The sequence below is a fragment of the Poeciliopsis prolifica genome, unplaced genomic scaffold (genome assembly GCF_027474105.1).
Source record: "Poeciliopsis prolifica strain line A6 unplaced genomic scaffold, Auburn_PproV2 SCAFFOLD045, whole genome shotgun sequence".
Classification (NCBI taxonomy): Eukaryota; Metazoa; Chordata; class Actinopteri; order Cyprinodontiformes; family Poeciliidae; genus Poeciliopsis; species Poeciliopsis prolifica.
In genome coordinates, this window is record NW_026562420.1 from 2,823,967 (window position 1) to 2,851,565 (window position 27,599).

General features: G+C 39.7%; 2 protein-coding genes across 2 annotated transcripts; one reads left to right on the forward strand and one right to left on the reverse strand.

Annotated features, from left to right (window-relative positions):
• The first annotated feature begins 1,120 nt into the window (after positions 1-1,120).
• Positions 1,121-12,339, forward strand: LOC129376786 (PDZ and LIM domain protein 3-like). The gene is made up of 7 exons (XM_055056353.1): positions 1,121-1,285; positions 6,791-6,942; positions 7,955-8,039; positions 8,110-8,297; positions 9,849-9,976; positions 10,803-10,914; positions 11,958-12,339. The coding sequence occupies exons 1-7, from the start codon at positions 1,193-1,195 to the stop codon at positions 12,145-12,147; spliced, it is 948 nt and encodes a 315-aa protein (XP_054912328.1). The 5' UTR covers positions 1,121-1,192; the 3' UTR covers positions 12,148-12,339.
• A 5,500-nt stretch (positions 12,340-17,839) lies between these two features.
• Positions 17,840-21,033, reverse strand: npy2r (neuropeptide Y receptor Y2). The gene is made up of 2 exons (XM_055056570.1): positions 20,958-21,033; positions 17,840-18,999 (listed from the first exon to the last, which is right to left on the reverse strand). Exon 2 carries the CDS (start codon positions 18,983-18,985, stop codon positions 17,906-17,908), a length of 1,080 nt encoding a protein of 359 aa, XP_054912545.1. The 5' UTR covers positions 18,986-18,999; positions 20,958-21,033; the 3' UTR covers positions 17,840-17,905.
• Between the last annotated feature and the right edge of the window lie 6,566 nt (positions 21,034-27,599).

A 27,599-nucleotide genomic window follows, 5' to 3' on the forward strand; every position in this document is an offset into this window, starting at 1 on the left:
TTCCCAAATTGCTGGCAACATTTTCAGACTACATTTCCAGCGTAAACTGGTGGAAAAGATCAAACTGCAGCTCCTCCATCCTTAGGACAGCCTTCCTGTTATCTGCCTGTCTTGCTCTCTTGCAGTCTCTGTGAGGCGTTTCAACATGCAGGAAACAGTTTTGCTACTTGAATAAATCTGTTATGGTGTGGTGAAAGAGGAAGACATGTGGAGGTTCAACTCTTCCACTCTGTGACTTATATTAACATTCTCATCCAAAGCACTCAAAAAAACAAAGCAATTAGCACTAAAAATATTTTTGAAAATATGCTCAGATCTTTGTGCAGATGTTGCTTACTTTAGAAATGTCGTGTTGTTTTTTTCACATGGACACATCTGTGGCCTGCAGATCTGAGGTGGATTGTTGTTTGTTTACAGGAAAACTTTATGCACAAAAGCATTAGGGAACATAAACAAATTAAGATGGTTCTAGAACGGGTTATTGAATACTGCAGGAGGCAGTTTTTAAAAAAAAAAAACAATCTGATAACAGAGAAAAGAAATGAAGTTAGCTGTTAGTGAACAACCCACATAAAAGTGGTTTGTTATTAATGATGCAGACTGGGAGGCTTCAGTCCCATCCAGATCCAAAGTGAGTGGAATGTTCCTGAGAGCCCTCCAGGACCTCAGAGAGCCTCAGAGCCTTCAGAACCAAATAAGGACCGGAGCAGCTGGAGCCTGCAGAGCAGCAGCAGCCTGCCAGACCTGCAGCATCTGTGGATGAAAACGCAGGCAGCTGACGGCTTCTGATCGAGGCTGGGATACGTCTGCAATGTGTTTACAAGTCACCCTGACGGGGAAGAGACTCTGTTCAGAACCATAAATAATCAGACAACCATCTTTCATGAGTCATCTGACAGGTTTACCTTCAGTGAGGCAAAACTCTGGCTTCTGTTGGGAGAGAAGAGGCTGCAAAATCAAAAAGAGAATTAAAAGTCCGTAGGCGAGCCTGACTTGTTGCAGACTAATACTGTGTTCCTAAAATCTGAGCGGTGACCTCACTGTGGGGGTGGGTTCGCAGAGTCCACTCCCCTCCCTCTGAGTCTCCCCTCAGCATAGTTCATAATCTCCATCACTTTGAAACGTCTCCGCTCTGGAAGCGTGACTGCAGCAGCGTGCTGTTGTCCCAACAGCTGGTAGATTTTAAAGGGCCATGGCATTCAACGTCGTCCTGGATGGACCCCCTCCCTGGGGGTTTCGACTGACAGGAGGAAAGGACTTCAACCAACCACTGACCATCTCCAGGGTGAGCGATGGGATGTGATCACAATGTTTCTGTTGGGAGGTAAACATCAGATGGTTTGTTATCAGAAAAGTTGTCCATCTAAACCTGTGTTTCCTCCTTGGGGGGGTCAGGGGCCGGGGCCGTTCCAGAGGGAGGCCAGGTTGGTTTTCTGTCAACATTCTCCTTCTGGGACGGTTCATTCTAGAAACATTCCTGAGTGGCTTGAGGCTTGCACCTGTGCCACAGTGGATGCATGTGGTTTAGATACAAATAGCAGCTGATGTCACCGCCTGGCCCGTCCGCATGTCAGGGTCTCTTTAAAAGTGTGGAAGATATTTGTGGAAATAAACTCTGATCTTTAGAAACAATAAAAGCCTGATGGAAAACAGGAAAATGTTGAGTTCTCAACATGCAGCGTTCCTGGTCATACTGGCTAGAAATATTATGGTTTGTAGTGAGATGGAATGACAGCAAAGTGTTTTGTTATGTTAGTTATACCAACACTATTGGGCAGCTTACCATCATCTCAGATGGAAATTCACTGACAAATTAGAAAATAGATTCTTCTTTACAGAAAACTGTAACTTTGAAAAAGATTTACACTGTTTTGCTTTTTTTAATGTTTCAATTCACCAAACGGATTTTCAAATAAGAGAAATAAAACCAAAGCAAATGGGAAAAAGCTGATTTTAAGTTGTGTAACTATTTATTAATTTAAAAAAAAAACAATCCTGTGTTAAAACAACAATTGCCCTCTAAAACCTGTTTACTGCTGATGCCGTGTGTGGCGGTGGCAGCTGCCATCACGGATCCGCAGCAACGGGACACGAGTCGTTTACATCACTGAGGAGGAACGTTAACTCTGCAGATCTGTTCAGTCATATCAGAGGGTTTTCAAGCATCCATGGCTGTCATAAAGTCCTGGTGGAATTATTTGAACTGCATTTAAATCCAGACTTTGACTAGACCCACCCAATAGAGGTGGACTTCCTGGTGTTCTTGGAGTTTGCTTAAGGTTACAAACAAATGTTTAGGTTTTCTCCTTTAGGATTTATGTGGTGGACAACAGAATTTATGGTCCCATCAAATACAGTATCTGAGCTTCCATTACAAACACACACAAGACTTTGTTGATTTTGCCACTTCAGTGTTTACATTAAATAAGAAATATAATCAAAGTCACATGTTGATAAGTTTGTTCACCTGATAAGTCTTTCAAAAACATTCTCCTCCAACTTCCCGTTGTCTTTTCCAGTTGTTAATCATGTGCAACATCCAGTTGTTGATCATGTGCTTTGTGTGATGTGAAAACTGCAATTTAGAGAAATATACTCATTTGGATACAGCTGAAAAAACCCCGCCTTAAAACGCACAAAAACTATTATTGAAAAACTTTGGTGTGTTTCCATTATGCAAATTTGTTTTTGTTTTTCCAATTTGCCTCCAATTTACAGTGACTGGAAACACAGCGAGTGAATCATGCAGGTCCTGAAGCCACAGAGCAGCCCAGACCATCACACTGCCACCACCGTGTTTGAATGTCTCTATGATCTTTTCTATGAAATGCTGTTAATTTTACAACAGATGTAACAGGATGCAGACCTTCTAACAAGTGCCAAAAATATTTTGAGAAAAGCTAAGAAATGCTTCATCTTCCAGAGCGATACTAAAGGAAAAACCTTGATGGTTACGAGACAATCTTCAACGGAATATTCAAAGTTTTCACATTTACGGACCACACAGGCACACCGTCTGAATCGACGCCAACTCCTCTTGTGTTTGGATTCATTTGCGAGGCTAATTCCCCAGAGTTACTGAGGCTAACATGAGAAGAGATAAGTAACCCCAGTGTGACGGGGTTAGTGTTTTTCTATATTTAGGGAAAGACCTCAGGAACTAAATAAAAGTGTAGTTCTATGGCTGGCTGGACCCAGTGACCGAACACCTGTTGTGTCAGTGGACACTCAGAGCTCTGTTTGAGAGCAGTGATGAGAGAGGAATGAGATGGTTAAGAAATGACGGAGGAGAGAGGAAAGCCCGGAGGTCAGACGACACGCTAGAACTGAAACATCTCATAGAATCTGAAAGCAGCTGATTTAAAGTGCTGAAGCAAAGGGATTCTTCCTGCAGCAAACTCTCCAGCTTCTGGTCTGTCAAACACGACTGAATGTAGCATCTCCCCTCGCTGCCATGTTTGGTCAGGAACATCCTGCCCTGAGGGCCTCTCAGTCGCTGGTGGAAAGTAAACACAAGACGATAAGAATCTTTTTTTTTTTCCAGCTAACTGCAACATCAGAACCCACCCACACACATACACATACACGCACGCACACACACCCCACACACACACACACACACACACACACCCGCACACACAGATCACATTCACAACAAACGCTGTCCAACCTTCCTCAACTATGAGACTCAGTGTGGTTAGGAGGGTCGACAGTGGATGGATACAGGAACATTTGAAACGTGTCTCAGAGAAAAGGTTTCTGGGAGTTCTGGAAAGCTCATGTCACACTTTCCATGTCACACATCATGTAAATTAGTAGACTAATCTACATTAGGAACTATGACTAAAAATAAATAAACAGGTTTAATTAAAAAAAAGATATGTTTTCATTTTTTGAAGTTTCAAATTGGAATTGTTCAGATATGAACACAAACTGATTGTAGCCAGACAGCAAAAGACATCGACTGACCATCTGTGTATTTTTAACCCATGATGGTGAAAAAGAAGCTGCGTGTGCGTGCGTGAGCGCGTGTGTGTGCGTGAGCGCGTGTGTGTGCGTGAGCGCGTGTGTGTGTTAGGAGTGTTTGGAGTTGTGAATGAACAGCCACAAGCAGTGTGTATTTATAGTCTGAATTCACATCCAGTATTTTAGCAGTGTTTAAAAAAAACCCTCAGGATGTTAGAACTCACTCCATCCCTGTAACACACACGCACACACACCCTACTCCCCCCACACACTTACACACCCTACTCCCCCCACACACTTACACACACCCACGCACACAGCAGTGTAGATCTGCTGTGTGATGTCATGATGTCACGATCAGTCTTCCTCTCGCTGAATACAATCTGTGAAGCACATGCTGTTTTTCATTGTTGGTTTTCTTGTTCACTTCTGTTTCTCTTCTAACTTCATAATAGTGAAAACCTAAATCTGGACGGCTGAACCCAGAAAACCGAGGGAAAAAGTTATTTCCACAAAATGAAAACACGCCAGCTGGGTTGTAATTTTATTAAAACGACGTTTCACAGAACTAAGTTGTAAAAATCATATCTGAGCAGAAATAAATTTTGCAGGTAATAAATCAGTGGAGGCGTCTGACAGCAGGCCTTCAACAGATCCTCTCTGCACTTTCATGCAAGGTTATTTATAGTCAGATGACCAAGTCTTAGTGATGTGTAGCTCAACTTGCTACGTCTGGTAACGCATTACGACATGCTCCGGGTCGTATCCGTGGGAACGCTTGGATGAGCTCTTTTTTGATGCTGCTCTGGAAATACTTTCTAATCTTCATCACTTCCTGGTTATCAGATGACATATTCCATCTGTCACAGCGAATGCTTTTGTTGTTGCCATGACGAGTTCCTCTGGCTCCACACGTTGAATCCCAGCAGGTGATGGAGTTCAGAAACGCTGCCTCTGCAGCATCCTGGTGAGACGCCTCCACTTTGCTGGCTGAACTGAAGTACAGATGGAGGTCATGAATAAATTGTTATTTGTCTGAATAGTTGGGCTTTGTGGTGGACTCGTCTGGTTTTTGTATGTTAGAGACATATTTAGGCCAGGTGAAACTCGAAGAGAGAAAACTGTTCTCCCAGAAGGGAACGAGGAGCCCCAACCATCAACAACAGGGAAAAGTGATGACATGAAACTGATGAAGAACAGACAAAAGATCTCCTCCATCTTGAAGGAATTTATAAAGAACAACATATATGAAGAGCAACATAATCAGGAGGTTGGACATACAAACCGCTCAGAAGAAAAGTTCTTTGCTGCTGCAATATGGAGACACTCTGCTATTCGCTCAAAATCCTTTTTTATGTCTCTGTCCCGCTATTGTCCAGGATGGTTCTATGTCTAACTCTGTTACCGTGAACCCGCGACACATTGACGTCGCGGGTTCGATTCCCGGTCCTGGTGACCTTTGCCGCATGTCTTCCCCGCTCTCCTCGCCCTCTTTCCTGTCTGCCTACTGTCGAAAATACGAGCCACTAGCACCGCAAAAACTCTGTGTACAACATTAAGACGTCTGAGATGGATAAGACACAAAAAAAAGAAATTCTGAATTTACTCCCAGCTACTTCCTTCTGCTTTCCTCAATCAGACTTAAACCGTTCAGAGGTCACAGTCTTCTCATGACCCCTCCAACTCGTGACAGTCGCCACTTTTCTGAATGTCGTGGATTCTGTGCTTTTGTTTGCAGTTGAAGCTTCAAATAGAGTAAAGTAATTGTTGTTGTTGGGTTTTATTGATATTTATCAAAATGGATAAACTAAATAATCAGAAGATGAAGACGAGATTTAAAAGTTCTGTTTCCTTAGAATACAGAATGCTGATATGATTATATAAAGAGAGTTTGAAAGGCTTTTAAGATGAAAAGCAGTTTTGCTTCTCCTGGATGTCAATTCTCTAAAATCACTGACTTAATAATTTAAACTAAATAACTGTATTTATTGTTAGATCTGCATTTCCTGAGTTACTTGAATGACTTGTTCTCCAGAATAGTTTGAAAGAAATGTTCATTTATAAATTGTTTATTCTGCTGATCTAACCAGCAAGGAGCCAGGATCCATCCTCATAAAATCAGAGTTTAGTTTGGCACAGCAAAGTGTTTTCTGACTCCTTTATATTCCACTGACACAGACAGGTAGATGTATATAAAGTCATGTTTAACATACAATATCTACTCTGACTTTCTGTGTATCTAATACATTAGAAAATCTGAACTAAAGTTCAGAAATGAAGCGAATTTTCATGAAATCTGCATTTGTCAAATGCAGATGATAAAGTGATGTAGCTTTTAAAAAAATGTAACCCTACACCTAGAACATCTGCTCTAGATGCTGAAGTGATCCTTGACTGTTTTATTTTGATTGTCATATTTTTATAAGTAGAAATAAATAAATAAGCCAAACCACACACACACACGGTGTATGAGTATGTGTACTCTATACATTGTCTTGTCCCCCTTAGGGGTCTAAGACTTGAGGTAATGTTTGAATCTTATAAACATGTTTCTCCTGACTTTTATCTTCTTTAGGGAGCTAAAGGTTAGATGATGGTGAAGAGGAAATCACTAAAGATAAATCCACAAAATAGCCAAACTTAATGTACAAAAAGTTGTTCCACTATTATAAGAAGGGTTTTATTCTGAAATGTCAATAAATAATTTTTAGAAGCGTTATAACCTTTGACCTGACACATTTGATGTAAAACATTAGCAATGCATGAAAAATAAGGTGAAAAATAAATTCTATCTTTTTTTCTTCTTTGTCATTTTCACATCCAGATCACTCCCGGCAGTAAAGCTTCCGGGGTCAACTTATGTGCTGGGGACATCATCCTGGCCATCGAGGGGGCCCCGGCTGCAGACATGCTGCACTGTGAGGCCCAGAGCAAGATCAAGGAGTGTTTCAACCAGCTCTGCCTCACTGTGGAGAGGTGAGGGCCAGGAGCACACATCCACACACACACACACTGACAGCTTGTCTTTGCTGACTTTGCATTGAGTCCCAAGAATGACTTTTCTTGTTGAGGCCATAAAAATGAACTGAACTGAATCTGGAAATATTGTTTACTAGGTATCTGTCCAGGATGTTAGCTGCATCCACTAGTCATATTTGTATGTCGGTATATATGCTGAAACTATCTAAGTTAAATTTGATGTCATGGATTTATCAGCTGCTGCCGTAGCAAAAGTTCCATATTATGTAAGGATTTATTTATAGTTTGCGGTAATGTTTTCTACAATTCTTCGTTAAAGTGTAAAAATGTTCAGCTGCTAATAGAATATGTTGAAACTGTGATTTAAAGGTTCAAAGACGCTGGGCTCTGACTATTTATTAAAACTCATCAGAAACATGCCTGGGAAGTTGCTTCGATTCTTTCAGTCAAATCTTTTAATCTCCATGGCAACCTTTCAGCTGTGCAAAACCCCTGGGTGGACCAAGCTCCGCCTTTGAGACGCAGCTCCCCCCCCACTCAGCTCTTTCAGTGTAGTTTGTATAATGACAGCAAACATCTGCTGCTATGCGATCTACTTCTCACATCAACACAGGTAAAGATGTTGTTAAAGGGTTAATAGAGGAGCCACGTTGTGATGACTTCCTGAAGGCGGAGTTTCAGAAAGAGCAGGAGTTCTTAAAGAGACAGAGGCCCACTTTCAAGGTGTTTAATTTTAAAGTTGTTGTCCTGCGACAGACTGGCAATCTGGAGAAAGGCACCAGCACCCCTCCTGACCCCACTAGGGACAAGAGTGTTAGAAAATGGATGGATGGATGGAAATTACAAAGTCAAATTTCTTTTAAGTCATATTGAATATATAATGTATGTTTTATAACAATGGAACATAGCATAGTTACCTAATTATGCTATAAAATGGCACATGTACCTGGAAAACAGACAATAAAACCTTTTTAAAACCTTTTTAAGGAGATCTGTGTGTAATTACCAGGAACGAATCAAGGCTGTGGTCTCCGCGGGTGGTGGAGGATGGAAGAGCTCATCCGTTTAAACTCAACCTGGAATCAGAACCGCAGGTGTGCGAGTAATATTATTTCAGTGCAACAAAAGGAAAAATCCGGTTTTAAGCTGTTTTTCTTCCTGCAGGAATACAAGCCAATCGGAACTGCTCACAACAGGAAAGCTCAGCCATTTGTGGCAGCAGCAAACATCGACGACAAGCGGCAGGTGGTCAGCACGTCCTACAACACTCCCATCGGCCTGTACTCCTCCGGTAACATCCAGGACGCCATGCAGGGCCAGATCCGAGGCCTGGTGCTTCCCAAGCCTGAGAGGTGCTCACAAATCATTTTCAGCAGCCATTGAAGACAGTAAAAAAAAAAAAATAAATAAAATTAATAATAATAATAATGATAATAATAATAATGAGCTATTATTATTATTATTATTATTATTATTATTATTATTATTATTATTATTATTATTATTATTATTATTATTATTATTATTATATAGTGTTTTTGAGTAGTTCCACTAAAAATCTCAGAAAAACTCACAAGTGGAAAATTTTAAACTTTTAAAACTCAGAAATTTCCCATTATTTTCTATAAAATAATAGAAAATAATCTTTATAGAAATTGTTTTCTATAAAAATAGAAACTTTGGAGTGTGTCAGTGTACATTTGTTAAATTCCAGTTAGTATTTTATTCTGTCAGTAGCAGGTCTGGGTCTTATGGTTGAAGATGTTTGAGGCGGTACATTAAACAAGAGACAAACGTTCACAGTGGCAATAACTGCAACTGAATCCTCTTTGTTTTCACATCCTGGGAGTTTAGCTTCGTGATACTCTAAGAAGAAATTATATTAGCATATTATCACATTATATTTATAATTGCATGTCTGAAGTTATCAAGTTATCAAAACTGTTTGAACCTCAACTTGTTAGATTTTGGAAACAGTGTTGTTGTTGTTGTTGTTCATTCCTTCTGTTTCAGACCTCAAAGTTTAGTGCTGAGTTCAGTCTCTATCAGCCTTTAAAACTTTACATTTTAGAGTTTGCTCTCTGATTTTAATAGTAATTAAGATGCAAATAAATGAGCCATAGTGAAAATGGCTCATTTGTAAAAATGTGGACATGACTGCAGGCTGGGCTTCAGTTTAGACTCTATCTTTAGAAACTCACAAAATGAATTATTCGATGTTAAGTCACAGGTTATTAAAAGTTGTGTAGAACTGAGAGTTGTTTCTATTGTTTCAGCAATAAAACTCCTCTGCTTTGGTGCCACCTAGAGGACAAACTTTGCATTCCCATAAGTTGAATTAAAACAAAGACAGAAAAACATTTTTTAAACCCAGTTTATAGATTGTTGTTTTGTTTCATAATCCATCCATCCCCTCTACCTCTAGGGCTGATGTCCTCCTCTGTTAATATTATGTCAATCAAATGTACTATATTAGTCCTCCATTATTACCCATATTGTAATACAGGTTGTATCTTGTCATTTAGAAAATAACTGTGAGAACAGCAAATAGTAAGGAATAGTTTAACATTTCCGTATGTCATAACTTCACATGGACAGCAGTGCATTCCTTTGCACTAGAAGCTTATTAGAGGAATTGATCAGAAAGAAAAACAATTAGAGATGTGATATGACATTTTAAATCTGCTCCGTCTAATACAGCAAGTCAAACATGTATTAACTGACTCAATAATTTTCTATGTGTCCAATTCAACACATCTTCCGTATTTTATTGAAGACTTTATTTCTGTCCCTGAATGTCTCTGAATGTCCCCAAATGTCTCTGATGTCCAGGCATGTCCAAGAATATCGCTGTCTGTGAATGTCTCTGAATGTCTCTGAATGTCCCTGAATGTCCTGCTCAGTCCCAGGACTCTGACCAACATCGAGGAATCTGATGTGTACCGGATGCTGCAGAGAGACCAGGACGACCCCCAGGAGCCTCGGCAGTCCGGATCATTTAAAGCCCTGCAGGAGTTCATTGACAGCGATGGTGAGACGATCCATGTCCTTCAAAATTCAGCAACATTTCTTTTTCATTTGGAAGCTTTACTGCCACTCATTGGCAGTAAAGCCAATGAGTGGCAGTAAAGCATGTAATTGTGGCATGTAATAAGTTTTCCTACTGTGTTTTATTCGATTTATTGTTTGTTACTGATTAGTTTGCTTTACAAGATCAGAACCAGGATCAGATTATGACTTCAGCTCCACTTCGCTCTCAGTACAGACAATTACATAGAAATATATACAAAAGGCAGAATAAGAAATTATTTTTGTTTTGAAGATAATTATGTATAACCGCCACACCACCATGCTGTCAGACGCCACAGCTGAGAGAAAGTGCACTGAGTCATATTATAAACACTGTATGAGCTTTATAAATTGCTAGGGCTATTTCTGACTTTTGATCATTTTGTTGAATGTCTGTGGAAACCAAATTACATGTGATGAACAGCTTCATTAACAAGTTTTGAAAGGAGAAGCTCTGGGTTTTGTGTGGTTCAGAACACCAAACGTCTGAATCACATCCACCCCTGTACAGCCGACCAACCCGTCACCAAGACTCACTCTACTGTATTCCCCTTATTAATCCAGTGCTGTGCTCTTAAAGTTGGATATTTTGTCAATACAGAAGCACTTCCCTGTACGTTTCCTTGGTTGCACAGAAAAATACAGTCATCAAATAGGATTGAAGGCGTCGTTGTGAGTCCCTGGTCCTCGATGCTCCTGCAGTCTGTGCTTTAAGTGTCATGTTTTAAGTCACGTGATCAGATCACAAGAGCTTGTTTTATTGAGAGGATTCTGTGTCATGCATCCAGGCACTCGACCCATTGTGACTCGCACAGTGAAAGCCCCCACAACTAAACCCACTGCGCCTTCAGGAAACCTGCAGAAGCTGCCTGTCTGTGACAAGTGTGGGAACGGCATTGTGTGAGTACAAAGAGAGCAGAGAATCTGTGGTTCTCATTAAGATCTGACTGGCAACAACATGGGCAAAAAGAATCAGCTGAATGATGTGGCTGCGACAGAGAGGAGCTCACACACACTTTCAATGGGATTATTGTGACGCTTTTAGGAATTGTTTTTAATTTACCAAGTTTTTGATTAAAATCTGCTACTTGTTCAGGATGTACACAGAAAGTCCTGTGGAGAAATAAACATGTAAATAAACATGAACATTAAACATTAACAATGAAAAAAAGATACGGATGTCCTCCTGTAATGAGGAATCAGGAATGTAGTTTGAGGAAAATCTGCCCTTATTTGTTCACATCCATGTCCGTTACAGCCAGGGCAAACTCCTTGGGATTTTTGGTCAACATGGCACTTTTACTGCAAGTTGTCTGGAAAAAAAAAAACTTCTGCTGAAAGCCGAGTTTCCTTCACTGCTGGCTTTCTGAAAGTTTTGCTGCAAATTCTTCTTTTTATTTCTTTTTATTTCTTAATTGTCATCTATCTCAGTTCATCTGAATATCTTAAACATGTAAAATGATCAAAAATATTTTCATTTCTTTGACAACTTAAGTGCATCAGCTCTCTTGCCCAGAGAGAGGAATATCAGGTGCGATTGGCTCCAGTGGACAGTGACAGAACACAAAACAATAATAAGAACACAAAATGTGAAAAGTGTGAAGTTTTGGAAAGGAAACAAAGATAAACATTAACTTTTACAGAAAAGATACCAAGTGACTGGAACAGCAAAGGCGAATCCTTGAATAATAATTCTTGAATGATGTTTTCACAGCAGAACAGACAAATTCTTATTTTGGTTAAATAAAAAACTTTTCATCCTCTTAAAATCTCATCTGTGTAATGTGAACTGTTATTTTACATGATTTGTATTCTCTTATTGCTAAGTAAATGTAATTAATTAGTCAGTTTAAGGGCTTAACAGTGCAAGCATCAAAACTCTAACTTCTGTGAAGCTATTATATATTTTCATGACCTCCTTTTCTCTGTTTTTGATGCTGCAGCGGGACGGTGGTTAAAGCCAGAGACAAGTATCGCCACCCTGGCTGCTTTGTGTGTGCTGAGTGTGACGTCAACCTGAAACAGAAGGGTTATTTCTTCGTTGAGAGCCAGCTGTACTGTGAGATTCACGCTCGAGCCAGAATGAGACCACCAGAGGGCCACGATCTGGTCACCACATTTCCCTCTTCCTAGATCTGTCCAATCACAAACGTCTCCTCTCAGGTCCTACATCGCTTCAGTTTTCTTCTGCACTTTGTGTTTGTGCAAAAATAACCGGAGCAGTGTGAAACCTTTTGATCAGTAAATCAGATTTTGCAGCTGACAACTGAACACTGTGTGGTGGTCATCACTGTAAATCCCACTATAAATCCTTTTTTCAGTCTTCTGGTAAAGAGTTCTGTTTGTTCTGTAAAGGGAATCTGTGTCTCATAGCGTCCATGTTGACACATTTAGAAATAAAGCAAAGAACAATGGAATGCAGCCAGGCTTTAAAGCTGCCAAACCAGCCAGTAAAATATAAAAGAAACAAAAAAAAAATTACATGTATATTTAAAGTGATTTACACTTTTTTACGCTGTAAACAAAAGGTGAAAAGACTAACATAAAAGTAGGAAACAAATCCAAAGGCACAGAGAACAAATACACAATGAAGAAAGTCCTGAAATACACACTGATATTTCTAAACTATCTTTCCACACTCTAAGCAGTTGCAGGAGGTCTTCACAATCTCTGAAAAATGACCTAAAAATATTCAGTGGTCAAGTTCTAAACATGCCTTTGCAATATGACCCCTTAATTAAACCAGCTGTGGTGAAGCAGGGATCCGTCTACCATATGAGGAGCGTTGACCCAGATGGTTCACAGAACTCTCCTACAGGATAAATCACCTCCTCCTCATACCTGTAAGCTCTCAAAATGTTTTCTCGGCCCACAGGTGAATTCTGTTGTTGTTGCTGACTGGATTCTCCTTATTGATTGATTCAACCTAAGTGTTCTTGCTGCCCACACAAACCAAAAGTCCTTGAGCAGAAGGGAAAACAATGCAGTGTGTCCTCATCCTTCAACCTTTCATTTCCTTAATGAAACAACAAACTGACCTTGCATGTATCCTAGAGGGACATGCTTGATTGAGAGAGACGTAGTGACTCCTTAATGAACGCTTCTTGATGAAGCAAATATAACACCAACATGGACAGTGTGTGTGTGTGTGCTTAAAGAGAAAGCATCACCTGCATGAAAATCAACACTTTCAATTTAAGTTTGCAACTTATCGCATGGAAAAGCCAAACATCGTCTAACGCCACATTTTATGGAGAGATGAGAGAAAGTTTGATCAATTTGTCCACAATCACATGCAAGGATGAATCATTTAGCTTTCAAAGCTAAGAGCACTGCACCAGCAGTAAAGCACGATGGTGGCGGCTTCATGCTGAGGGACTCTTTACATGGCGGCGCTTCCGGAACGTTGCACGAAGAAGAGGGACGACGGTTAAATTTGACTGAAACTGCAATTAGAAGGTAGGCAGCTGAACCGTGGACTTTGCTGGAAAATCGATCCCAAAAACACTCCAGCTGGACGTCAGCAGACCGAGGCTGTGGATGTGTGAACTGTTCCAGGTTCATGTCAGCTAACAACCCAATCTCAATGAGCTCCATCATTTCAGCCACGAAGGATGAACAGGTGGTACTCTACATGATATTCACTGAATTAAGAAAAGTCTAAATATTCCAAATCCCTAAATATCAATATAGACTTTATCATTGCATATCAGGAGTTCACCAGTCTCTATCTTCTTCCCCTATCCTTCTGCTGATTCTCTATCTCAAATCAATATGCCTCTATTCTGCATCTGATTCCATCTAATTACTGTCAAAAGGAAGTGAATTAGATGCTATCACTTGTGGGGCTAAAAGTCAAGGGAGTTTTTAGAGGACAACTTCAATCTATCTTTAAAAGCCAACAGACAAGACAATTAGTAAAGAAGGGTAAATTGACTTTACTTTCTAAGCTTTTGTTCAATTTACTCGAGCAGTGAGTGGACTGCTCCCATCCTGAGTGTTAGCTTGGTGTCGGGCAGCTGTTCAATAATGTCGGACAGCTAAAAAAACAATTATTGACTTGATGCTGAATGCACTATCAATAGCTTTCTAAAAACGGAGACCTGGCCATCTAATGTCTCGATCCCTCAGCTCCTCACGTACATGCAAAGTTAATCAGTGAGGACGTGGTCAACAGGAAGAGCTCTACAAAACCTGAAGACCGGCGTAATCACTGTAAAAGCCATTACAACTCTCAAACAATGAGGGCAGGATAGAGGAGGGGCTGAGTGCCTCAGTTTTCCAAGAAAACCTCTTTCAGGTTCCCTAGTTATCATGGCCTTCCAATCCTGCACCGCATCACTGCACTGAATGAATAAGCAGCTAGCAATTGGCTGAAACATAATACAAACTGTACTGTAGACACAGTAAAGGCAGTGAACACTTGACAACTTTGAAGAATTTCATCACTACAAATACATTTATTGAGTCTATGTGCAGAGACACCTGGATGCCATGTCAGTGCAACCCAATCAAAGCAGTTTGTTTGTTGGCCACAAGACTTCTCTTAGTGGAGGACTTCACTCTGTTCACCCACCTGGCCTCAGGTAGATGGTGTTTCTATGAGGTGCTTAAGTAAAAAGTTTGCTAATCTGGCAATAGGCCCATCCACCTGCCACCAAAATGGCCTGACCCGTCAAATGAGCCAAACCCTGAAAATGTTCTGTGGCGTCAACGACAAACACAGCAGCAAAACCTTTAGAATTCTGGGAAGAACTGGACTTGGTTGTTTCACATCCTTCAGATGCTGTTATAATATTTAGCATACCTCATTGTAACAAGTCATTATTTGAGCTACTGTTGCTTTTCTGTCCTCGCAAACCAGTCTGCACATTTTCTTCTAACTGTGACATCAAAAGGTATTTTAAGTTCCAGTCCTGAGTTTGATTCCTGTCTTTCCCTTCTCTCTCCACCTTTTTCCAGTCAAACATTTCAAGCCACTCGTTCTTCAGAACAGATTGATTCTCAAGCTAAGTTCTAACTCTAAGCATCTTAATGCGGTTTGTTGATTTGCTTTTGGATCTAACAAGCAGAGTTCCTTTAATAAAAGGGCGACTGACAATGTTCTCTAATTGTCTGAGCAGTTGGGGATATGCAGTTTATAGATGCATTATTCAAAAAAACAAACAAAAAAACTTTTTTCCAATTTGCGATCAAACAGAACAAGACCTGTAACACAGCGTCACCTTCATAAGTCATTTTTTAGCAGAAGATTTTTTTGGTTTTGTTTTGTTTTTACCTAAAACATTGGTTTCAGGTAAAACTGTTTGGAGAAAAACAGGTGGTGACTCCGAAAATAACGACTCATTATTTCAGGAAGATGACGATAAGCAATCAGCAACAATATGCATTCAAAGTAAGTTCAAATAGGGCACCCAATTATTAAAAAGCTAAATTTATTAGAGACCACTCAAAGTAAACTGCATCATCAATGTGCACGAAATTATGGGACTCAAAGAACTATTTTATTTACGTAAAGATGAAGCCTTGAAAAGCCTATGATTATACAAGGGAAATATAATAATTTGCTGATGAATTGTGTGCAAGGTCAGCCTGTGACAATAATGAATATTTTCATAGTGCATTTGTTTTTGTGTTGTTTTTGTGTGTGTGTAGTATCTGTTGGCAGTAGAAGTTGCAAAAGCTGACATTTAATCTTTTTTCTCCTTAGTTTGTTACATATTTAACATTTTAATATAATGGAAAGCAATACTTAAAAAATTTAGTCGAAATAAGAAAAGCTTCTGAGAAAACTTAAGTCACAAGCTTTTTGTATGAAAAATCTTACCATGGCCAAACTCATTTTTATTGCCCATAAAAGAGCCAAAGGGTTATTAATCAATAACTTTTATAAGATTTTTGAAACTCTTTCAAAGTTTTTTTATTTTTATTTTTTTTCCCTTGCAGCTTTTCTTTTCTGTCCAATGCTTGTACCTGCAATTTGTACTCACAGGAACATGTCAGTCTCAACAATCTGTCCACAGCATATGAACAGGAGGTCATGTATATGGAAAGCAGCATCAGCGCAGACTGAATGATCGTCCTTCAGGAGCCCATCTACTAAACTGAAGGATTTGCTCGGTCAAATTCTGTCTTTATGACGAAGAGCTGAAAGCACAGCGGAGCTGAATGAATTATGCATTCTGAACGTTCTCTTTACATGATCAAAGGGTCTGGAGAGTAAAGAGGTAGGAAAAAGAAACTATTAAATTTTAAAACGGCTGCAGTCCACATCACGTTGAAAGATTACAAACCCAAAATCCTAAAGAAAAACACAAATATAATGTACGATTTTCGCGATAAGGCTATGTTCACACAGTCGATCTCGGTGTTCAATTCCAATTTTTCTGCTGAAACCTGATTTTGTTTTTTTCTTTTCAATTAAATTCTACCACTATCAGAGCAATGAGTGACAGCAGTATCACCATAAGATCACACAATACGAAGGAAGATGATAAAAAGAAAGCAGAACCAGTAACAACAGACTTCAGAGGAGAGTTATCTGTAGAGGAGTCAGTTCGGCTGTCAGAACCAGGGCTGGTGGGATTGGGACGATGTGCCTCACTAACACACTTCCTTTATAATTTCATAATTATAATTTTCAACCATTGTTTAAGTCTGGATTTACCATATATGGGACATGTTTCACATCAACAGCGTGAAAGTGGGTTAAAATACAGCATGACCGTTCAGACTGCAGACACTTTGAAAACAATTGGATTTGTGTAAAATTTTGTACCACATATGGAATTTTTTTTTTTTCGGATGAAATTGAGGCTGCAGTGAAAAGGCAGATTTTGGTTGCCAGGTGTGTGAACTTAGCCTCATACCTACAAGAAAACCTCAAACAGCATCAACAATCCCACAATTTGCATCCAAACATAACTGCAGACGGTCCACATAAACAAGAGTTTCACCTAAAAACAAAAGACTCATTTTGCCCTATCATTTATAGTTGTGATAAATTCATGCAAAATTTCATCTTAAACATTAAAAGCATTTAAACCAGTTTTCATTGTAACATATATGACACATTTACAGTGCCCTGAATGTTTTCACACTCTTTGAACTTCTCCACAGTTTGTCATGTTATAACCACAAACTTACAGAATTTCATAATTTTACAGAAGGAAAGTGATACATTATTTTAAACGGTGCTCATTAGTTTTCCAGTCAAATCAGTTCTATCCCCTCTTGTGACAGGATGATGCTGCCACCATCATGTATCACTATGTGTTTAAGATGATGTTCAGTATCTGTTATACAGTTTGTTGGCCACAAAATTCACAGTTTGTTCTTATTTTGACCACAGCAGCTTCTAACACCTGGCCTGCTGACTTGGCTTTCTTTTAACACTATTTTCTTGCCACAGGTCCGGGACAGCTTCATCTTTGAAATGCGCATCTAATAGTTGCTTAGCAAGATATACTCCAATGTGAGAAGTGAATCTCTGCAGCTCCTCCAGAGGTACCATGGGCCTCTTTGCTGCGTCTCTGAATTCTTGTTTCCTTGCCCAGCCTCTGATTAGGTGGATTATGATGTTTTGGAAAATGTGCAGCTATGCCATACTTTTGCTCATTTTAGAATGAATAGTGCACTGTGAGATGCAGCTCTATTTATGCTGAAATAAACCAACACCACAACTCCTGTTAGCTTTTGCCTCCACTGTTTTTTTTCCAAGGCCTCTGAATTTTGGAGGCTCAGTATAAATGCTTTACAGACTATGATTTGTAAGAAATTTAATTTGTTTTACTTCCTTCTTGTGAATCTCTTTGTCTTGATCCATCCCAAATAAAAACACAGAAGCTTCTGACTGAATTTTTGAGTCGACAAATAAATACTCCCCGTGTTCTCAGAGGTTTGTTGACCTGAAGTCAGTGCAGTCCCTGTCGTCGTCTTTTTCTTTCTCTCTGTTTTTGGAGGATCTGACTGCAAGGGGTCGGTAACATTTGACCACAGACAAAAAGGCCGTCCTGTAGTTGTTGTTCATCCATCCGTACAGGATGGGATTGACGCAGGTGGAGCACATGGCCACGATGTGGAACACAGTGAAAACCAGCTTAAAGTCTTTTATATTCAGCACACTGTTATCAATGTCTATAGCCAGTTGGAATGCGTGGAAGGGCAGCCAGCTCACAGCAAAGACCACCACCATGGTCAGCATCATCTTGGTGGTCTTCTTCCTTCGCTGGTTGTCATTGCGGCCGCATATCATGTGCTTCTTCAGTTTGTTCCATATGCGGATGTATGCAACAGAATTGATGAGCAATGGTATGACAACCTGGACCACCAGCATGGAGAAGCTGTAGATTTTTCCATTCATGCTGCTGTCTGGCCACTTCTCTGCGCACACCTGCAGGGTCTCTTCGGTGGAAATGTTAAAGGACCCAAACTCCCTGAAAATGGCAAGTGGGCTGGCCAGTAAGGCGCTGAGAGCCCATGTGATAACGATGACCACGGTACACATGTCTCTGGACATCTTGGTCTCCATGTGGTGGACGATGCTCCTGTGGCGGTCCAAAGCGATGATGTTCAGAGTGATGGTGGAGACGTGTACAGCCATGCCTTGAGCGAAAGGCAGCAAAAAGCACAACACCTGACCAAACATCCAATCGTCATAGAGAAGGTAGACAAGAGTGAAAGGCAAACACAGCGTGTTCACCAGCAGGTCAGCCACAGCTAAGTTCACTATGAAGAAGTTGGTCACTGTGCGTAGGTTTTTGAATTTATAGACGACATAAATCACCAAGGAGTTTCCAGTGACTCCAAATAAGATGATTGTGCTGTAAGAGAGGATGAGGACAACTTGAACTCCAACCAGCTTTGTGCTGTCATCCAAAGTCCAGAGGTTCTCCTCAATACAGCAGTCGAAATGTTCATCTTCAAATGTAAAATGCTCCTTTTGAGTCATGTTTAGTTCATCCTCGTTCATGGCTAACAGCCAGCCTGCAGAATAAATATTCAATCATTAGTTGAACCAGAAAAGATTTCAAAACTTTGTTTTAATGAACATAAAGGCAAAAATAGAATTTGCTGTGAGCCTGAAGTTAAAATAATAGTAACTCATCAGCTTTATTCATGCCTACATAAAACATAATAAAGCTACAGAATGCAACTTTTCAAAAATCTTTTTTTAAACATATTTTTTAAATTTGTCACTATGTCCTGACATAATGATTGGACATTTTCACAGATTATCAGACACACAATCTGTGAATAGATCAAGCTCCTCCACCGCAGCAAAAATGCTTCGCTTTTAGTCAAAAACAACCAATCAGAGCCAGGAGGAGGGGCATAGCGCTGTCAATCAACCTCATGCAGGCCCCTACATTAAACTTTTGTTGTCATGAAAGCTTTTTGGCCAAATGGGAAAAATACAAGATACACATTTATTGTAAAACATTTGAAGTTATTTCTGACAACCTCATGGCCACCTTATGGCAGACTTTAATAAAAATGTATAAATATTTATACACAAGAAGTTACACAAAGACTGCTGTGATTAGCTGTTAAGAATAGCTTAATGATGTCACCAACATATGCTTTTTCACTGTTTGGCAAATGTTGTGATCTGTTTCATAATTTAGTTAGAGTTAGGCTTATGAATAACATGACAGTGCGACAGCACAGTTTATTTGTTTTTTGTCTCTCGATATAGAGGCTTTTCAGACCATTTTTTGAAACATTGACCAAAAAGCTTTTGACAGCTGCAGCAGTTTTAGTAACTGCTACCTGGTTCAAAAAGTTAGGAAATATTCAGATCTAGAAGCTCCTTATAAGAGAACTTGAAAGGATTGTCTGAAACATTTCCAATTATTAGTCAGACAGAATTTGCACAGCTCACATGTCTGTGCCTTTTTTGTATTCTTATATGTTCACTTAAAGCCCCATGTTAAAAACATCAAATACTTTGGTGAAAGTGATTTTCTTGAGACAATATTGGTGACCTGATATCAGGATTAGATCAGAACTTGAAAAATCCTGGATCTGAGCATCTCTAGCATAAACTGATCTACATTATGACTGCAGTGCATGTTACAGTTCTGTTGGACACCAAAGGGCATTTAGTACAAACATTTTGGTTTTAGTTCAGAACAACTGAGCAATGACAATCAAGAGTATTCTGCTGCGCTTTAGCCAAAAAAACAGCTGAATATTTTTTTATTTCAAAATTACTAATTGTGGTTTTTTTATTGTTTGTTTTTACATGTGGGGAATAAATAGTAAAATATAAACACATTTTAAGGTACATTATCATATAAAGCTGCTGACATTGAGGCAGCATTTAGTATGAAAATCACTCTCCAGTGATTTACTCTAAGTTGCTTCTGACAGAGAACTGTTGTCATCATGATAATTTTGTTGTTAAAAGGGCAAAAATGAGCAGTTGGGGATCTTTAAGCATGATTGGGTATGTTTGTCTATTAATGATCACACATTTCATTGGAAGAAAAATTCTTGCACAAAACTAAGAATCGTTAAAACAATTTAAAAACCCAGAATTGCCTGTTCAAGTGGACAGCAACGAGTCTTTTTAGGTTGTCATTAAAACTCAGGTCTAAATCACAGGCTGATAGCAATCTATGTGAGGAAAATATACTTTAAAATCAATTAAACTCTCACACCGAGTCCTCTAACAACTGATATGATCTTTAATTGTGTGGTCATATTATAATTAGCCCTTCAACAATTTTAGATCAAGGCAGTTTATATCCTGATCAAGACGATTGATTCAGCTTCACAATCACACAGAATTTGCTAAGAAAATATCATTTTGCCCAATAAAATTAAACTATACCCAAGTTTAAATTTTGGTACTCGCCAGCATAGCAAAAGGTTTTCGCCGTAAACTAGAACATGAGTCATGTGTTCATTTGTTACAATGAATAAATGAATGAAATTACCTCAGTGAAGCGGTGGTCCACTTAGATTCGGGCCATTGTTTGCGCTTCTTGCAAACTTTTGTTTTAATTCCACAGCTGATAAAAACGGGAATAAAACATTATAAGCCTGATTGAGCAGCAACCGAGCCGCATCCGTCTTCCCAGGGCGGTCATGGTGCGCGCAGCGGCGCGGCAGCGCGGCGCACGGCGCGTAGCGTCCCCCCCCCTGTGCGCACTGCGGTCCGGTTGGCATTGACAGTGGCTTGACTGCCTTTTGTCGCTGAGAGGAAAAAGATGAGGCTGTATGAATTACAAAGTGGAAACGAATGGAGAAATGATAGTTCTTTGCATCACAAAGGGTCGTTTTCCATACGCTCCTCTTCCTGCAAGTTTGCAAAAAAAAAAAAAAAAAAAAACTCTGAAGGAGAAGCTGATGCAAAGCCCTGAAAACCCATCAGACTGCGAACATAACAATAAATGCAGAATATGACATTTTAATGCTGCAGTGCGATATATGTGAATATATGTCAGCATGTGGTGGTAAAGCTTATTTTAAAAGGCAAAGATGTTTTATTCAAGACTTGAAGATCCTAACATTAATAACAAAATGTTTGACTTTGCCATTTTTTAATTTGAATGAAAAATATTCAAACCCAGTTTAACCCGTGTCAAGAATGCCTTGAATGGAGACTTGGTCAAAGAAACTATTTTTCAGTTGCTGTCCATCATTTCCCTCAACCCAAAAGTTTAATGTTTAATGTTTAGATCCATTTCAGAGAGGGAAACATTATTGTTCCTCACAAACCTCCAAAACTGTACTAAAAATTATTTTATATGATTGGAGTGACGCAGAATATAATTTTAAATATCATATTTTCATGATATGATATTTACTTAGAACAAGGAAAAAGCATGTTTCTTATCTATCCTCAAATTTGTCTATTTTATCATTTGTGAAACAAGACAGCAAACCAAGCTATTCAACGTTACTGTCTATATTCTGTATCATGCATTTGGGTGCGTGTGCATTGATTTATCCATCCATCCATTTTCCTCTTATCCGGAGTTGGCTTGGACAAGCCCAGACTTCCCTCTCCCAGCCACCTTTTCCAGATCCTCTGGGGGAATCTCAAAGTGTTCCCAGGAACATTGTCTCTCCATCGTGTCTCTGGTCCTCCCCTGGGTCTCCTTCCAGAGGGATGTTCCCGGAACACCTCACCAGGGAGGCGCCCAGGAGGCATCCTAACCAAATGTCCTAACCACCTCAACCGGCTCTTCTCAATGTGAAGGAGCAGCATCTCTACTCCAAGAGAGGTTGACTGAGAAACAGAGAGCCCAGACACCCAACCTAAAAAACTCATTTTAGTCGCTTGTATCTGTGCCCTCTTGGTTATGACCCAAAACTCATGACCATAAATGAAGGTAGGAAAATAGATCAACCAGTAAATTGAGAGCCTCACTTTTTGACTCAGTTCTCTCTTCATCACAACTGACCAGCACAGCAGACGCTGCACCAATTCGCTTGTCAATCTCTCGCTCCATTTATCCCTCATTCCTGAACAAGATCCTTAAACTGCCCAAAGTGGAGGTCCTAAATGACCCTTTTCTGGCTCATTTATTTATGTATTTATGTATATAGCTATAAATTTTGATATTCTTTATTGAAATACTAAAAGAAAGAACCTTAAACACTTTGATTAACAAGTTTTGCATTCATCACATTCTCTTTCTTTTGATTTTGTCATCCAGGGTGTCAGACACACACAGATCTCAGATTTTTACATGCATGTATGAGATGGAAAACAAGACAAATACACAGCTTAAATTTCTACACATTTAATTACTAACATTTACTAATTTAGATGTCTACACATGCATTTTTAATTGACAGTAATCTTACCCCAAAGGTAACTCCTTGTGTTTCCATAGCAGCAAAAACAAACAAGAACCTGACAGGTTGTTTGACATCATCATGTTGATGAGAAGCTCTATGTTCTCACTGATGTTGTCATAAATGTTCACAGAGATACAAGAATACAAGAATTCTCAGTTTGCTTCTCAACTTGGTTGGAGGCAGATCGATTCCTGAGAGACGACTTCAAACTGATTCTACAAACCATTTTAGCTGAACATCAAGTCAAGAGGATTTTGATATTTATGGGACCTTGGATTTCTTGTTACGAAGGGAGTTGAAAAGTTGTTAGGATAAAACATAAGAGGCAACGATGGTTTAGTAGAAAACTCTGAGGACAAGAGATCAAAATACTTTGCTTTTGACACTGAAGACAAAAAGGACATGGAAGATTCCTCTAAGGATGAGAAAGATACTGGCAAAACCACAACTATGGATTTGACAGTAAAGGCATCAAAAGACTTTGCTGCTTTTGGAAGTATCAATGTTCCTCATGACCAAATGGACCTGGATGTGAAACCAAACTGTGACAGCAAGTAAATTGTGACATATTTTGAAGAAATTTCTGAGGATTCATCATCAGAAGAATCCTCTTCAGCAGAAGAAAACTCACAAGATGAAATTCAAAATAACAGATGTTTCGACAGCGTGAATTTTAAGCTTGAGCCAAACATGTACTTTTGCAAATTTTCCAACTCATTCTTCAACTGTTGCATGAATGCCACAATAAGTAGCATCATGAACTTGAATATTACCAGAAGGTCTGGCTCAGTATCCGGACCTTTTACAGAGACGCCATTGTTTGCAAGATTTTTCTTTACAGCAATGTATCATCCAGGAAGATATTTTCTCTAGATGAAGTCTTTGCAGTTCAGAATGAAATAATTGAAACACTGAAGATGAAGGATGTCGTACATCAGGACAAGCCAGGAGTCTTTTTGTTTTATATGTTACACTATCTGACCCAATATGTCATTAACACAGACTGTGAGCTGTACACAGCTGACTATTGTGAACAATGTCAGAAGTCTTCATGTGTTATTTGTAACCTTGGTCCTGTCATTCACCTCCCAAAGGAACAACAAGAGGACACTACAACTACTCTAAGTTGTTATATGTGTGAAAAATGTTGTGACACCTGCAACTCCAACATAAAGACAGAATACTTTTTCAAAGACACTGATGTGATGACTCTGATACTCCCGTGGTCAGACAGTCCAGATGATTTAAGATATCCTGTGATTCCTGACCCATCCATGCATCCATCCATCGTCTTCCGCTTATCTGGGGTCGGGTCACAGGAGTAGCAGCTTAAGAAGGGAGACCCAGACTTCCCTCTCCCCAGCCACTTCTTCCAGCCAAGGCTTTCTCAGGCCAGCCGAGAGACGTCGTCCCTCCAGCATGTCCTGGGTCTTCCCCGGGGCTTCCTCCCACATCACTAGGGAGGCATCCAGGAGGCATCCTGACTAGATGCCAAGCCACCTCAACTGGCTCCTCTTGATGTGGAGGAACAGCGGCTCTACTTTGAGTCGCTCCCTAATGACCGAGCTTCTCACCCTATCTCTAAAGTAGAGCCCAGCCACCCTACGGAGAAAATCCATTTCGGCAGCCTGTTCTTTCAGTCAAGACCCAAAGCTCACGACCATAAATGTGACCCAGTGCTTGAAATTCCTGTATATAATGGAACTCAGTCATTTGCTGGTGACAAGCAACAACTTCTGACACCAGCATCCTTTGCTCATATCTGATGTGTGGGCAACTAATGCTTGTCAGAGTTCTGGTCACAAGGTTGTCAGTGCCTGTTTTGGGGTCATCCCTAGAATCAACTCATGGACACCAGAAGGGAGGGAAACTGCCAAGCTGAAAATAGGAATCTACCAGGTCATTTTGGTCTGTAGGACGCTGGAAGCAGCTGATGGTTACTGGCAGTCTAAGTGGCATGCAGCTCAGATGGTCACTGAGGCAAAAACTGGAAGAAGTGGCTGGGGAGAGGGAAGTCTGGGTCTCCCTTCTTAAGCTGCTACTTCTGTGACCCGACCCCGGATAAGCGGAAGACGATGGATGGATGGATGCATGGATGCATGGATGGGTCAGGAATCACAGGATATCTTAAATTGACTGGACTGACTTACAATGGGATTATCAGAGTCATTTCATCAGTGTCTTTGAAAAAGCATTCTGTTTTTATGTTGGAGTTGCAGGTGTGACATTATTTTTCACACATATAACAGTGTTCACAGAGGCCATGGAGAATGACTTGGGAGAGTACTTAAAAGATCTCCTCAATACCATTATCACATCTTCCACTGAGGAAGCAGAGCCTGGGGACTTTGGATCAGGTTGATGCCTGTATTTTTGGGTTCACTCCAGTGAAGAGAGAACCTTCCCTTCACTTACTTGTGAGGGGATGGGTTTTGACTGTTGTTTGTCAAAACTTACTTACTTGGCAAACAGCAGGTTAGATTACCCACCTTTTTTGGAGTCGTTGGAGGTGTTCTGGAGAGTGGCCTTCCTAGGGACTTCCTTGTTCTGCTGGGGGATTTCAATGCTCAGATGGGCAATGACAGTGAGACCTGGTGGGGTGTGGTTGGGAGGATCGGCCAGCCTGATCTAAACCAAGTGGTGTTCTGTTATTGGATCTTTGTGCTCATCATGGATTGTCCATAACAAACACCATATTCAAGCATCAGGATATCCATATGTGCTTTTAGAATTCTTGGGTGAAGACAGGTCAGAGCTGTCTACTGACTGGTGGTGAGTTGACTTCAATAATGGGGGACAGGGCCAGCCCAATCCTCCATGGGGCCCTACACAAAATTTGGTTTTGGAGCCCTCTATTTTTACAAATATTGTGTATTGCTGCAATCAACAGTCAGACCATTAGATCATTCTCATGCTTGCTATAAACATATTGCATCACTGACTGTGCTGTTTACATTATATTCTTCATGGAGTTCCTTGACTTTCTGTCATATAAAACAAGTTTATGTTTCTAAGATTCACCTTTTTTATTGATTTATAAAAACAAGAACTGTCTAGAAGCACTGAGCTACTGCAGACACACCAAGAGCTGGTCTCCATCTTGGATAATCAGATGCAGACCTTTGCTGAACTGACAGTGTTGTAAATTTTAAACAGAGGGACCACAACAAATCTAAAGAAAACTGTGACACCACTGGAGCCATGGAGAAAGAAGGAGACCATCTCTGGTTCAGCAAGTCTGATCATGACGAGTTTCATTTTATCTGTGCTGTAAACTAAGAGCTGTGACTTAGTTTTTGAGCTATGATAACCTTCATCAGGTAAAAAGTTCACATCTTGTCTAGAATTGCTTTGCTCATAGAAAAGCTATTGACAATTTAATACCAATCTAATATTAGAATTTTTTTTAAAGTGAAGTGTTTTGTACATAAGAGGCAGGTCTTTATAGTTTGCCACACACACTGGCATCTCAAGGGATGTTTTTCACCTCTAGGAATGATCTAAGATTTCTGCAGTTGCTGAATGTCACTAATGGGAAAGTAAAACTGCAGGGAATTTGACATTTTGCAGCTAAATTCTGCTTTAGTCATTAATAATGTAACTTAAGTAAAAATAAAACTTTCACAGAAACAAACTTACTCAGGGTTGATGTTGAAGGCTATCATCAGAAAGTATTTAGCAAAAAAATAAAAATCATTTTGTCAGTACTGAATATGACAAAATAATGTCCTTCAGGAAGAAGATTCCAGAAACCAAAGCACATATTTTGTTGTTGCTGTTGGGAAGGGAACTCTAGACCCAGTGAGTAAAGCATGTAAAAGTAACCTCTCTTAGGATTAATATCTTCCAAATAATTATTTGAACTCAAGTTCAAATTTTACATTTCTCTTTCTTTTACCCTTACATTATACAAAACTCTACATAAGTGTGAGAACTTTTTGCGATGTTTCAAGTTCTGACACAGCAACTTGACAAATAATTCACACACCTTGTATACATTCAAAAATATTGTGTTGTTCACTGGAAACTTCAGTTTATTTTCATTTGGATTTCATTTGGCCAGTTAACATGAAGAAGCTCATTACTGGGAAGTAATAGGAAAATACTGCACTGTCTTCAAAATGTTACTCAAAAACATTTCTGAAACGTGTGCCTGAGAGAGGCCGAAATCAGCTGCATTCCTTACTTACTGTATTTTTGAATATTTGTAAAAAAAATATGAAAACCTATTTGTATAATATTTTTTCCATGACACAAAATTACAGGCCAATTCAATAAATTAGAATATTGTTGAAAAGTAACTTTATTTCAAGAACTATCGGTCAGTGAAACTCATAAACTGCAGGTGTAGGTGGTGGCAGACAGTAGAGGACCCAGGTAAAATGAATGATGGAGTTTAATGATGAATAATCCAAAAGGTCCAAATACAAACAGTCCAACGACCAGGCAGCACAGCTGAGCAGTAGCTGGGGCTCAACACTGGTACTGGGGATAAGAATGGACAGTAGGCAACACACATAAGACAGAACGCCAAACTGAGGCGAGAAACAAAGGACACAGGTGGGATTAAATACACTGAGGATAATCAAGGAGACAAGACACTCCTGGGAGTAATCAAGGGGGAAGACAGGACAACACAAAGAGCACAGAGGACATAGAGACTCAAAATAAATACACAGAAAAATACAGACAGAAACACATTTAAAAGATTAACTGCACACACAGATTGATGTTTGAAAGCCTTTAGTGATGTTAATTACGATAATTGT

Bases quoted from the DNA above. Each gene is read 5' to 3' on its own strand.
- LOC129376786 (XM_055056353.1), top strand. From the start codon at position 1,193: ATGGCATTCAACGTCGTCCTGGATGGACCCCCTCCCTGGGGGTTTCGA. The intron at 1,286-6,790 runs GTGAGCGATGGG...TTTCACATCCAG, and splicing joins AACCACTGACCATCTCCAGG to ATCACTCCCGGCAGTAAAGC. The intron at 10,915-11,957 runs GTGAGTACAAAG...TTGATGCTGCAG, and splicing joins AAGTGTGGGAACGGCATTGT to CGGGACGGTGGTTAAAGCCA.
- npy2r (XM_055056570.1), bottom strand. From the start codon at position 18,985: ATGAACGAGGATGAACTAAACATGACTCAAAAGGAGCATTTTACATTT.